Source organism: Urocampus carinirostris, chromosome 16, assembly GCF_059441175.1.
Source record: "Urocampus carinirostris isolate Australia breed hairy pipefish chromosome 16, RoL_Ucar_1.0, whole genome shotgun sequence".
In the NCBI taxonomy this organism is placed as follows: Eukaryota; Metazoa; Chordata; class Actinopteri; order Syngnathiformes; family Syngnathidae; genus Urocampus; species Urocampus carinirostris.
The window spans coordinates 2,848,944-2,863,825 of record NC_142364.1 but is presented as its reverse complement, the minus strand read 5'-3'; the positions used below and the strand labels follow the sequence as shown (position 1 = coordinate 2,863,825).

At 40.6% G+C, this 14,882-nt stretch overlaps 1 protein-coding gene across 1 annotated transcript in view; it reads left to right on the top strand.

The window, feature by feature from the left end:
* cntfr (ciliary neurotrophic factor receptor) overlaps positions 1–8,927 on the top strand; it is a 291,539-nt gene extending 282,612 nt beyond the window's left edge. The window contains exons 9-11 of the mRNA XM_088319978.1: positions 1,017–1,137; positions 6,140–6,266; positions 8,058–8,927. Coding sequence (XP_088176104.1) covers positions 1,017–1,137; positions 6,140–6,266; position 8,058 — 249 coding nt within the window. The 3' untranslated portion in view covers positions 8,059–8,927. The remainder of the gene's footprint in view (positions 1–1,016; positions 1,138–6,139; positions 6,267–8,057) is intronic.
* Positions 8,928–14,882: the final 5,955 nt, after the last annotated feature.

Genomic DNA, 14,882 nt, shown 5'->3' with positions numbered 1-14,882 from the left:
TGGTGGATGCAGTTCTCAAACTTGACTTTTGGGCTAGGGACTATTTTTATAAACTATTAAAACTGTTAGTCGAATAATCAGATATTTTTTTAATTAGAATAAAGTTGATTTTATTATTTGGCAAATAATAATAAACACAAAAAAGAGGTTACCTTAGATGTTTTGCTTAAACAGACTCCTTATTAATAATATAAAGTAAGTGATACTCTTGTATAATATTTTTAATATTAGTAAATATAATTAAATAACATTCGGAAAAATATATACATGGAAAGGAAGAATTTTATTGACTTTTGGTATGACGTGACATGAGCTGGCCCAGTGGAGTAGCTGCTGGATGCAGAAGAAGGCGAGGCGTCAAGAATGAAACATGAGTGTATTGTCATCCTCGTAGATGTGTTTCTTGCTTTGATAGCATCCTTATTAATAGTTCATTGACATTTGTTGTGACTTGAGCTGGCTGAGTGGAGTAGCTGGTGGATGCAAAGAAAGTGAGGCGACCATCAGAGAATTAAGAATAAAACTAATTCTTAAACTTGAGAGTGGATTTCTTTCAGTTTTAGTTTATTCCTTCTGTCCTTCCTATACTTTTTCTTCCTTCCATCCTTTTTTCTTACGGTTCCTTCTCTTTTATCTCTCTTTCTTTCTTTTTTTGTCTCTCTGTTGTTCTATTTCTCTTTCTTACCCTATCTCTTTTTCCATCAGTTTTTTCTATTTCTTCTCTCTTTCTTTCTCTTCCTCTCTCATGTTTTCTCCATTTTCTCTCTATTGTGCACTCTATTTCTCTCTCCTTCTCTTTCTTAATCTTTCTCCCTGTCTCCCTTTTATTTCTCTCCCTCTCTTTTTCTCTTTCTCTTAAATGTCTGGCCCCCATGAGATGATGTGGCCCCCTGTAAAAACGAATTTGACACCCCCAACATGATATATTCTGTATGTACCGGGGGAGGTAAAGAAACGCCCCAATTGACCACGCCCCCATTGACCACGCCCCCTCCTCTTCCGATTGGTCCAAACAGGTGGCGGCCAAAGACACGGAGATCGGCACCTGGAGCGACTGGAGCGTGGCGGTCCACGCCACCCCCTGGATGGAGGAACCCGTTCAGACCACCTCCGCCGCCGACCCGGAGTACCTTACCCGTAAGTAGAGCAAGGACGGAAGGAAGGAACCCAAAAAGAAAAAATAGGAACAGAAAAAAAAAAAGAAAGGAAGGGAGGAAAAGTATAGGAAGGAAGGAAGGAAGGATCAGAAAGAAAAAAGGAAGGACGGAAGAGAAGAAAAAAAGGAAGGGAGGAGAAGTAAAGGAAGGGAGGAAAAGTAAATGAAGGAAGGAAGGAACAGAAAGAAAAAAGGAAGGAAGGAAGGAAGAAAAAGTATAGGTAGGAAGGAAGGAACAGAAAGAAAAAAGGAAGGAAGGAAGAAAAAGTATAGGGTGGGACAGAAGGAATAAACCGAAAGAAAAAAAGGAATGAACAGAAAGAAAAAAGCAAAGAAGGAAGAAAAGACCAAAAGAAAGAAACCGAAACAAAAAAGGAAGGAAGGAAGAAAAAGTATAGGATAGGACAGTAGAAAAAAAAACGAAAGAAAAAGTGAAGGAAGGAAGGAACGGTAAGAAAGAAACCAAAAGTAAAAAAGAGGGAGGGAAGAAAAGGTATTGGAAGGATGAAATAAAAGGTAGGAAGTAAGAAAAGGTAAAGAAAGGAAGGAAGGGAGTGAAGAAAAAAAGAAGGAACTGAGGAAAAAATGGAAGGAAGGAAAACAAAGGAAGGGGGAAAAAGTATAGAAAGGGAGGAAAGAAAAATTATGGATAGGAATAAAAAAGGCAGGAAAGAAGGAAGGGAGGAAAAAAGTATAGGAAGGAAGGGAGGAAAAAGTATATGTAGGAAGAAAAAAAGGAAGGAAGAAAGAGCATAGGAAGGACAGAGGGAATAAACCAAAAGAAAAATAGGAAGAAATGAATAAACTGAAAGATAAAAGGTAGAAAGGAAGGAACTGAAAGATAAAAAGAAGGAAGGAAGAAAGAAACCAAAAAAGGAAACCGAAAGAAAAAAGGAAGGAAGGAAAAAGTATAGGAATTGAGAAAAAACTTTAGGAAGAAAGGGAGGAATAATTATCGAAAGGAGGAAAAAAGTACAGGAAGGGAGGGAGGAAAAAAGGAAAGCAGGAAAAAAGTTTCGTAAGGAAGGGGGGAAAAAGTATAGGTAGGAAGAAAAAAAGGAAGGAAGGAAGAAAAGGTATAGGAAAGACAGAATCAATAAACCAAAAGAAAAAAAGGAAGGAAGAAACTGAAAGAAAAAGGGAAGAAATAAAGAAACCAAAAGTTAAAAAAAAAAAGACGGAAGTAAGAAAATGTATTGGAAGGATGAAAAAAAAGTAGGAAGAAAAAAGTAAAGGAAGGAAATGAAAGATAAAGGAAGGAAGAAAAATTATAGAAAGGGATAACATAGAATGAAGGGAAAAGGGAAAGGAAGGAAGGAACTGAAAGAAAAAGGGAAGGAAGAAAAAGTATGGGAAGGAAGAAAGAAACCAAATAAAAAAGAAGGAAGTAAAACAGAAGGAAGGAAGAAAAATGAATGGATGGATGAACAATTTTAAGTAAAGATAGATGGAACAACAGGAAGAAATGCAATAAAGAAATGAAAGATAAAGGAGGGGAAAAAAGGACGGATGGATTGATAGATGGGTTGGGAATTAAAAAGAAGATGAATACATGGTAAAAAATTGAAAGTAAAGATCGATAAATGATGGATGGATGAAGAGAGAGAGAGAGATGGATGGATGGATGGATAGAGAGATTGTAAAGAAAGAGTGCATGAAAAATGGAATTAAAAAGAAGGAGGGATAATCGAAAGTAAGAATAAACGACTTGGCTGAATCGTCTCCATCTCCCTCTCTCTCCCCCAAGCCAGCTTTCCCAGAGTCACAGTGCCCCCTCTCGGCCAATCCCAGTACTGCAATCTCTAACCTCAAATATGCTCACTAAACTGCAGGAAAGGAGGGGAAAAAATGGTGGCCTTCTGTCAGACTCCCAAACAAGACACACTCGCTTTGGCTTTCGAGACGGCCATCGTGATTTCCCTCACGTTGTCGTGTACTCCGGCGGATGTCGTGATCTCTCTCTGGCTCCCCCGCCCCGCGTATTGATCACTCTCGGGATGCTTGTTAGCCTCCCCGCGTCCTTGTCCGGCCTCTCGACGACTTCTTACGTGATCGATTCCGTCCTCGGTGGCCTTGTCAGCGAAAAACCACCCATAAATAAAATATCAGCCGGGACAAAAAGCAAGCGGGAGGGGTTTTTGTTGATTTTGCTTTGATGTTCTTCACTTCAAACCATACAACGGGAACGGAATTCTTCTCCCGGGTTGTCAATCTGACACCGACGAAAACGTGTTACTGTGACTTTAATTCCTTCCTCCGGATGGTGAAAACTGCAACAATATATTACAGTGCATCGAGAGCATATGGCAATATTGACTTGAATTGAGTTGGCTTCAATGTAATTGCTAAAACGTGTTGCGCATGTTACTTTAAAAAAGCAATTAGTTATTAATACTCACTACTTCTCAAAGATTTTATTTTGTTCTAAATACAAGAACAGGGAGCTACTTGTTTTATAGAACCTTGTCATATTTATTGCCCTTCGACAGTAACAGATTCATCCTGCTTTTGCAACAAAAATAAACAGTACACAAAATAGTAAAATAACAATCAGCATGTACATAAACACAAACAAAAACATACGCAAACACACAAAAATCTACCTAATAGAGCATGGAAATGTACGTAATCACACACAAAAAGTATGTAAACACACACAAAAACGTACGTAAACACGCACAAAAATGTGTCACGGACCAGGAACAGAGACAGGACCCAATTGCGTTTGTTTTACTCAGTTTTATTTAGAAGGGGAAAAGGACTTGCATCCACGAGCCGATGATAGCAGATAGCAGGAACGCGGAAGTGGCCCTTCCGTGTCGAGAGCGAGAAAAAAAAACAGGTCGATGGCCGGGACAGAGGAGCAAAAACAAACGGGTCCAGAAAAGAGGTCAGCAACAGGTATCAGGCAGGAAACGGGACAGGATAGAGTCAGGAATCACAAAAGTTTGCCTAGCATGTAGCGTAGGTTCACAAACGATCTGACGAGTGTTGACAGGAAGGCGGGGATTTAAAAAAGAGGAAGCAGCCAATCAGGTGCCCCGCATCACTGATCATGACATAAATCTACATTATAAAGCACAAAAATATACATAAACACGCAAAAAGTATGTAAACAAAACATAAAATCTGTGTAAACACACATAAAAACATACATTAAAAAGCACAAAAGTGTACGTATCACACACTCAAACATAGGTAAAGACAAATCTACATAAAAGAGCATGAAAATGTATGTAAACGCACACAAAAATGTACATAATAAAGCATGGAAATGTACATAAACACACACAAAAAAAGTATGTAAACAAAACATAAAATCTATGTAAACACACAAAATTTTTTACATAATAAAGCACGAAAATGTACCGTATTTTCCGCACTATAAGGCGCACCTAAAAGTCTTCATTTTTTTCAAAAGCTGACCATGCGCCTTATAACACAGTGCGCCTTATATATGGCTCAATATTAAATTCGCAAGGTCTCGCAACTTACGCAACAGCCGCCGACTCGATTTTCCCCCGAACGTGGAGTAGTCCGCGGTGTATGCTGGGATTTATATACCGGCGTTTCATTGGCTAACCAATGTGTCAATCATCAATTGAATCGATCACTATTGGCTGAAGTTATTCGGAGCCTCGGATTGGCTAGATGGCCAAAACAAACCCTGCAATCGGCCGAGTTTAGCAATGGCGTAGCAAGCTTGCTAAAGTACGCCATAAAGAAACATGTTTTATTAGTCTGTATTTGTAAATATTCTACTCTCCTGGATTTACTTCACTCACGGTTGTAAGAAGACCATGATTGCGTATCATTATTGAACGTGAGAACTTTATATTTTCCCGGTTTCTTGTTTTAGAACGATCTTGATGTTGCTGTGATGAGTTGAGTGAATTCAACTCAATTCCAAGCGTTTATTGTCATATGCACAGTAAAGTTGCGAGCGAAAAAGAAAATAGAAACTAAGGAATGGTTGGCATTTCTTGAATCCCAAGACTTTAACCTTCCGAATGATATTTGAAATGACGCATTTAAGTGACATCGTACGGACACCGCGTCCGCACGTGTCTACGACACGTATTTGCTTCTTTGCAAGCTTTGGGAATGTTAAGGGGGTAAGAAGTTGGACTGAACCATCTGACTGTTTTGTCGACGTTCCCATTGTAGCGCCTTATAATCTGGTGCGCCTTATCTATGGAAGATATAGGACCAAAAACTATTTTTTGGGGGTGCGCCCTATAACCCGCTGCGCCCTATAGTGCGGAAAATACGGTACATAAACACACACAAAAAAGTATGTAAACAAAACGAAAAATCTATGTAAACACACACAAAAATGTACATTAAAAAGCACTGAAACGCAGGTAAACAAAAATCTACATGATAAAGCATGAAAATGTATGTAAACACACAAAAATGTACATAATAAAGCACAAAAATGTACAGAAACACGCACAAAATAGTATGTAAACAAAACATAAAATCTATGTAAACACACACACACAAAAATCTACAAAATAAAGCATGAAAATGTACATAAACACACACAAAAAAGTATGTAAAAAAAACATAAAATCTATGTAAACACACATAAAAAAGTATGTAAACAAAACATAAAATCTCTGTAAACGCACAAAAAAATGTACATAAAAAAGCATTGAAACGTAGGTAAACAAAAATCTACAAAATAAAGCATGAAAATGTACACAAACACGCACAAAAAAAGTATGTGAACAAAACATAAAATCAAAGTAAACACTTTGTGACGCACGGCACAGAGAGGGACTGAATCCACCACGCGACATAAAGAAAATGAAACAAAGAATAAAGACAGGTGGATAATTTAAAGAGGGGAGGGGGGATTTTGGGAGAGGTAAGCCTGGCCCGGCCCCGAACGTGATGATTGGCGTCCAGTCTAGGCATCTGCGCCCGATATCAATTCCCTCGGGATTTGAAAAGGTGTGTATTTGTGTGCCGATCCAGAGACCAAGACCTCGCCCATCCCTTCCTCCAACGCGCCTCGCAAAGCCGAACCTCCGGTGGGCGGAGCCTCCTCTCGCTTTGCCTTCTTCTCGCCTCTTCTGCTCGTGATGCTGCGGCTTCTTATCTGGTGAGTGCGCTCCTACGTCAATGGAGCATATCCAAAAATTCCTGCTCGCTCCCTTTTCCTGCAAGTAGAGGTAAGATCCGGACTAAAAAGTCCAGCCCGACCTCACCCGCGGTTATAAAAGTCTGACCTAGCCCGAACCCGACTGCAGACTTCACCCTTCGGCGCCGGGGTGAAGCTCTGAGTTGACTTTAGGCTCGGCTCCTCAAATCAAGTGTGTACTTTGGCACTTAAGGACGCGCAGCTTTAAAGGGAGCACCAAAGTGAACACTTGAGCCCTGAAGTCTGCAATTAGGTGCCGAAGTCTGGTACTCGAGTAAAAGGATAGATAGATGGATAGATTGATACCGTAGATAGATAGATACTGTAGATAGATACCGTAGATAGATACCGTAGATGGATACCATAGATAGATAGATACCGTAGATAGATAGATACCGCAGATGGATACCATAGATAGATACCAGATAGATAGATACCGGAGATGGATACCATAAATAGATACCAAAGATAGATAGATAGATGGATAAACGTGTAGATGTCTAGATAGATAGATGTCTAGATAGATAGATACCGTAGATAGATACCGTGGATAAATAGATATAGATGTCTAGATTGATGTCTAGATAGATAGATGTCTAGGTAGATTGATAGATGTCTAGGTAGATTGATATATGTCTAGATAGATTGATAGATAGATAGGTAGATGGATAGATGTCTAGATAGATAGATGTCTAAATAGATAGATGTCTAGATTGATGTCTTGATAAATAGATGTCTAGATAGATAGATGTCTAGATAGATAGATGTCTAGATTGATGTCTTGATAAATAGATGTCTAGATAGATAGATAGATAGGTAGATGTCTAGATGGATAGATAGATAGACGTGTAGATGTCTAGATAGATAGATGTGTAGATAGATTGATAGATAGGTAGATGGATAGATGTCTAGATAGATTGATAGATAGGTAGATGGATAGATGTCTAGATAGAAAGATGTCTAGATAGATAGATGTCTAGATTGATGTCAAGATAAATAGATGTCTAGATAGATAGATAGATAGGTAGATGTCTAGATGGATAGATAGATAGACGTGTAGATGTCTAGATGGATAGATAGATAGACGTGTCGATGTCTAGATAGATAGATAGATAGATAGATGTCTAGATAGATAGATGTCTAGAGGGATAGATGGATAGATAGATAGACAGGTAGATGTCCAGATAGATAGATAGATGTCTAGATTGATGTCAAGATAAATAGATGTCTAGATAAATAGATAGACGTGTAGATGTCTAAATAGATAGATAGATAGATGTGTAGATGTCTAGATAGATAGATGTCTAGAGGGATAGATGGATAGATAGATAGACAGGTAGATGTCCAGATAGATAGATAGATGTCTAGATTGATGTCAAGATAGATAGATGTCTAGATAGATAGATAGATAGATAGATAGATACTTAATCATCCCCGTGGGGTGGAGTTAAAGAGCCTCATGGCATGAGGAAGAAATCATCTCCTTAGTCTTTAGCATCACAACAAGCCTTAGCACCCATAGTGGAAACATAGAGTACAAAACATACAGTGGAAATCCTGAACCGAGCAAGAAGAGTGAAGGGCATTGTGGGATGGAGTTCAGCCAATAACTTAAAAAGGGTTGAAAAAAACATGTTATCCCACACCGTATGGCGGGGACACCATATCCTGGGGGTCTACTGTAACTCCAAAATCTTCTCATGCAAATAAATGTAATTCTGGAATAATCAAACTTTTTTGTCCCCCTTTTAGACGTCAAGAAGAAAAAGAGAAGAAGAAAAGGAGGAAGGGGGCGGGGTCTTTGTTTTCTTTTTTTGCACAAGGATGCCGTTCATTCAACATTTCTGTCCATCGTACTTGCCAAGAGGACTCTGGCCACGCCCACTTTGTCCCTCCTCCCTGCAGCAATTCCTGGCCTCGGAGATTTCCGTCCTTCTGCTTCGTTTGTTTTCTTCTTCTTTTTTCGGGGCGCTGGTTTTTTTTTTTTCCCCGGTTTCCCTTTTCGCCGGATTTGGGGACGAGCCCGACTCCAGCATGCGCCCGACGGCGGCCCCCGCCCCATACAGCTAAAGCGTCATGCCAAAGACTACGTCCCTGCCCGGCCCCTACCACGAAAGGATTTCCTGAAAAATTGCGAGCGGCGCTAAAGACGGACAAAACGGAAAGACGAACCGGCGGAACCGTTTCCTCCATGAGCTGGCCAGGATAATGATTGTAAAGAAAAAAAAAACATGAATACAAATATATCTCTAATGTCATGGCGTCTCAAGCTACCCGGATATCTCCAGGGGACTTTTAACGACGTTCCCGTTTTTTTCTCGTAATCACCAAACTAAAACATGGCTAATGGACTTTTCCTTTTTCTGTTCCCGAATTTTTTTTTTTAATCTCGCATCGATCACGACTTCCGGCCCTATTTTTTTTAAAACTATGAAACGTAACTTTAACATCGGACGAAAAGGTTTATTATTTAATAAGAAGAAGAAGAATTAAAAAAAGAATAATAATAATAATGTATGTATTAGCCGTAGAATGTCGTTACCTGTACCTGGGGTCATTTTTTTATAGCTGTGTATATACGATGACAGGTTTCAACCATTAAATGTGACCATTTCACACGGAGTCCTGAGGATTTTTAGTCCCGCCCCTTTCCGGTAATTGGTTCCTGCTTTGTTTTCTTTTGATTTTTTGTGCCTGGGACGGGGGAGCAAAATTGTTCTCGGGTTCAGAAAAGGGGTCGGAGCCGGTAATCAAACGGGAATCGGGACAGGAGAGTGTCAGGGTCGAAAGGTTTTGCCTAGCGTGAGCTGAGGTTTGCAGACGGACTGACAAAGGGTGACAGGAAGTTGGGGGTTTAAAACGGGACAACACGCCCCTTTTAAGAATGTGTTCCTGCTTTGTTTTGTTTTGATTTTTTGTGCCTTTTTCAAAACGCTGAGTTCGAGTGGACAGAGTGTCAGGACCAGAACGGAGACGGGACACAGTGGCGTGCGTTTCTCTTAGTTTTAATTAGAAGAAGGGAAAGGGTAGAATACAAGATCCGTAGATCGTGGAGAGCAGGTTAGGACGTGGAAGTGTCGAGAGCAAGGGAAAAACAGATCGATGGCCGGGACGGGGGAGCAAATTTGTAGTCGGGTTCAGAAAAGGGGTCGGAGCCGGGAATCAAACGGGAATCGGGACAGGAGAGTGTCAGGGTCGAAAGGTTTTGCCTAGCGTGAGCTGAGGTTTGCAGACGGACTGGCAAAGGGTGACAGGAAGACAGGGGTTTAAAAAGAGACAACACGCCCCTTTCCGGTAATTTGTTCCTGCTTTGTTTTGTTATGATTTTTTGTGCCTTTTTCAAAACGCTGAGTTCGAGTGGACAGAGTGTCAGGACCAGAACAGAGACGGGACACACTGGCGTGCGTTTCTCTTAGTTTTATTAGGAAGAAGGGAAAGGGTAGTATACACGATCCGTAGATCGTGGGGAGCAGGTTAGGGCGTGGAAGTGTCCAGAGCAAGGGAAAAACAGATCGATGGCCGGGACGGGGGAGCAAAATTGTAGTCGGGTTCAGAAAAGGGGTCTGGGAATCAAACGGGAATCGGGACAGGAGAGAGTCGGGGTCGAAAAGGCTTGCCTAGCGTGAGCTGAGGTTTGCAGACGGACTGACAAAGGGTGACAGGAAGACAGGGGTTTAAAAAGAGACAACACGCCCCTTTCCGGTAATTTGTTCCTGCTTTGTTTTGTTATGATTTTTTTGTGCCTTTTTCAAAACGCTGAGTTCGAGTGGACAGTGTCAGGACCAGAACGGAGACGGGACACACTGGCGTGCGTTTCTCTTAGTTTTAGTTAGAAGAAGGGAAAGGGTAGAATACAAGATCCGTAGATCGTGGAGAGCAAGTTAGAACGTGGAAGTGTCGAGAGCGGGGAAAAACAGATCGATGGCCGGGACAGGGGAGCAAAATTGTAGTCGGGTTCAGAAAAGGGGTTGGAGCCAGTAATCAAACGGGAATCAGGAAAGGAGAGAGTCAGGGTCGAAAAGGCTTGCCTAGCGTGAGCTGAGGTTTGCAGACGGACTGACAAAGGGTGACAGGAAGTTGGGGGTTTAAAACGGGACAACACGCCCCTTTTAAGAATTTGTTCCTGTTTTTTTTTTTTTTGCCTTTTTCAAAACGCTGAGTCTGGAATTATCACACCACTACATCCGCCTTTCACCTCTGCCGGTTTCCTGACTACTTGAGCCACCTAGAAGTCGAAAATACGCAGGCGTCACAGACTTCGGCTGATTAGAAAGTTGTCCAATTACTTGAATTTTTAGACGATATTTTTAAATAACAAGTTTTTCTGTCTTTCGCCTTCCTGACTACTTGATGTCACAGACCAGGAACGGAAACGGGACCCAATTGCGTTCGTTTTACTCAGCTTTATTTAGAAGGAGGAAAGGACTTGCACCCATGATCCGATGATCATCAGTCACGGGTAGCAGATCACTGGGAACGCGGAAGTGGCACTTCCGTGTCGAGAGCGAAAAAAAACAGGTCGATGGCCGGGACGGAGGAGCAAAAACATTAATAGGTCCATAAAAGAGGTCGGCAATGGGAATCAGACCGAAAACAGAGCAGGATAGAGTCAGGGAGTCACAAAAGCTTGCCTAGCGTGTAGCGTAGGTTCGCAGACGATCCGACGAATGTTGTCAGGAAGGGGGTTTAAAGGAGGTCAGCAACCAATCAGGGTCCAAAGGAGCAGACTCATGACACTTGAGCCATCTAAAAGTTGAAAATATGCGAGTTTCACAGATTTTGGGTGATAAGGAAGTTTCCAAACAGGAATATTTTTGACGCGTTCAAGCCGTCACACGCACCTTTTAAGGAATTTGTTTCCGGGTTATTTTTTATGTTTTTGCTTCTTCTGTTATTATTTTTCTGCCCTTTTCAGAATGCTCGGTTAAAGTGAACAGAGTTTTGAATTATCACATTGCTACATCTGCCTTTCACCTCTGCCGGTTTCCTGACTACTTGAGCCACCTAGAAGTCGAAAATACGCTGGTTTCACTGGCTGTTTAGAAAGTTGGGATAACACGCCCCTTTTTAGGTATTTGTTCCTGTTTTTTTTTTTATTTTCTTTGCAGAGTCTGGAATTATCGCAACGCTACACCTACCTTTCACCTTTGCCGGTTTCCTGACTACTTGAGCCACCTAGAAGTCGAAAATGCACTGCTTTCACAGACTTCAGGTGTTTAGAAAGTTGCGATAACACACCTCTTTTTGGGTTTTGTTAGGAATTAATTATTAAAATGTACAGTTTACCAAATTGTTCGAACTAGTTATCTGACTCCATTAACCAAACACAACCTGCATTCTCCTAACAATACGGAAAAATGAACAAGAGACCGGCATCTCCACACGGGGGCAGATTTAATTTCTTAAATAATTTAGCTAAGTGAACTCCATCCAATATATGGCAGAATAAGTAGCTCGAGTCTCCGTCAAGCCTCCTCTCTCTTCTTTTTTTCCTCGACCTACGTCTCTCCGCAAGCTGGTGTGCCGCTCCTCCCATGGGCGTGCCAGGAAAGCCCCTTCGCCTCGATGTCTGAAATGGTCAAAACATCCCCTCTGCGTCGAGAAGTGCTGATTATCTTATAAGCCTTTTGTCCCAGTTCCCCGCTGTTCCTGTAAACATCGTTCTCAACGAGGTTGCATTGACCTCGCCCCACAGCTCAGCCAGTGAATATCTTTTGCATTTAAATGTAATTTGTATTTGATCGTACGAAATCCTTTATAGTCAAATGTATAAAATCCTTCAGTATCGGTTCCTGTTCTGTAACTATCACAACGCTACATCTACCTTTCACCTCTGCCGGTTTCCTGACTACTTGAGCCACCTAGAAGTCGAAAATACGCGGGTTTCACAGACTTCGGGCGATGACAACGTTTCCAATCATATATTTTTTGACTTTTAGTGTTTTGTGATCTCGATACTATTCACTAGTCTCGCTATGCGGCCCACGAGACAGCTGTAAATTGCAAAAAGGAAGAAAAAAACAGGGAGGGGAAAAGATCATGGCTCTGCCCTAACCTTCGTACCTTGTCGAATTTAGAGCGCCTCGTTCTTCTCTCCCGGTTATTCTGACAAGTTCTGGCAGTTCAATTCGGCGACGGAGGACAAATCAATACGCCATCTAACAGCTGTCAGATGCTCTTGGCTGCTTTGTGAGTGTGAGGGTAAGTTCTTATTTATACGTTTTCTGCCTTGAGTTTAGTCGTTCCTGCCTTGAATGGTGACAAGTACACATATTTTATCTTTGATTCTTCTATATTTCAATTATAAACAAACACAACACTGTTTATAACGTAACTAAATCGTATTTTACTTTTAATGAGCACTGAATAACGCTACTTCCGGTTCTCACTTTTATTTTCAGTGCTTACTTCTGGTTTAGCGTTGTCTATGTAAGGTAACTTGAAATCCACACGTTTACGCAATTCATTTTTGGTTTTTACTTTTTTTAAAAGTAAATACCTGCACTATTTTTCCCAGAACAAAATATCGTTTTACTCTGATATGAGCACTGAAGAACTCTACTTCCGGTTTTGACATTAACACTTTTTTTAGTGTTTTTTTTCTGGTTTAGCGTAGTTTATATGTAAGGTAACTTGAAATTCACGTTAGTCTACACAAATAATTTTTGTTTCTTACTTTTTTTTCAAATTATAAATAACCACGCTATTTTTCACAGAACAAAATATCGTTTTACTCTGATATGAGGACTGAAAAACGCTACTTCCGGTTATGACGTTCACACTTTTATTTTTAGTGCTTTCTTCTGGTTGAGCGTAGTCTATATGTAAGGTAACTTGAAATCCACGTTAGTTTACGCTATTCATTTTTTGTTCTTACTTTTTTTTTCTTAATTATAGAAAAGTGAATTTCCCTTCGGGGATGAATAAAGTATCTATCTATCTATCTATCTACCTGCACTATTTCTCCCCGAACAAAATATCGTTTTACTCTGATGAGAACTGAAACACGCTACTTCCGGTTTTGACGTTCACACCTTTATTTTAGTGCTTACTTCCGGGTTATTGTAGTACTGTATACTGCACTGTATATATAAGGTAATTAGATATTAACCACACTATTTTATACAATTCACTTTTGGAGATCAAATTTTCCATTATTTTTTCCGGAATGGAACATTATTTTGTTTGGTAATAGCACTGAAAATCGCTACTTTTGGTTTTGACGTATGCGCTTTTATTTTTAGTGCTCACTTCCTGTTAGGTAACTTGATAACCACACTAATTTAAACGTTTTTTTTTCAATCCGATATTTTCTAAATCATCATCAAAACACTTTTTCCCATAACTAAACTTTATTTTACTTTATAATGAGCAGTGAAAACGCTACTTTCGGTTTGTGATTTAATGCTTTTATTTTAGTGCTTCTGGTTAAGCGTTGCCTGTATGTAAGGTAACTTTATTATATTATGTAAGGTAACTAGATTGGCTTTCCGTCTATTTAAGCTCAGTGCTCAGTGCAATTGCGTAACGTTTACAGCAAGTTTTATTGAAAGAAAGCGGAAGGGCTGCGCCCACGATTCGGTGTTCGCTGGACGCGGGAAGCAAGTCGCTCTCGCAATCGGATTGTGATCCGAATACAGAAGTGAATCTTCCGTAGCGGGCGACGGCGGTGTCAGGGTTGGAAAAACAGGTCGATAGCCGGGACAGGAGAGCAAAAACGTGGTCGGGGTCAGAAACGGGTCGTAAGCCGGGACAGCAGATGTGGTCAGGAACAAAAAACAGGTCGTAAGCCGGGACGGGAGAGCAGACGTGGTCGGGAACAAAAACTGGTCGGAAGCCGGGATGGGAGAGAAGATGTGGTCGGGATCAAAATGGGTCGGAAGCCGGAGACAAACGGGGAGATGAGGAACGGGCGAGTGGAAAACGGGTGCAAAAACGTAACAGGCGGTAAGTCAGTCCCTAAAAGGCTTGCCTTGTATCAACAGAGGTTCGCAGGCAGACTGACAACAGGAGAGTGACAGGACTGGGTGAACACAAACGGCAACAAAAGTCACAGATATTATCCCAGAAATGTGCGTCATTGTGGCTTATCCATATTTTCTAAATCATCCCAAAGTTTATGAAAAAAATCACAGAATAGGTGCTGAACTTAGACCGTTTTTCTCAAAATTGATGAAAACATCTATTCAGATTTCGAATGGGTTAAATAAATTCCATTATTTAATTTTGATTTTCAACTTTTAAGAAATCGAGGAATTAAAAGAAAATACTGATGTTTTTGTGGGTGTACAGACATAAAAGTATTGTAGAGCAAATGGTGTGAGTAACAACCAACAGTAGCTCTTGTGTGAATGTTATACCGCCTGTTAATTGGTGACGAGACTTAATCAGCGACTGAGAGCATCATGGATCACATCGAGGTGGTTTTAGAGTAAAAAAAAAACATAGATATGAAGTAAAAAATTTAGAATGAGGATTTTTTGTTTATTTCCCTAAAATGGCAACAAAGAAACATCGAAAATAAGAACGATACCCCGCCGTCATACCAGGCATTCAACAATACGTCATAACGTCCGC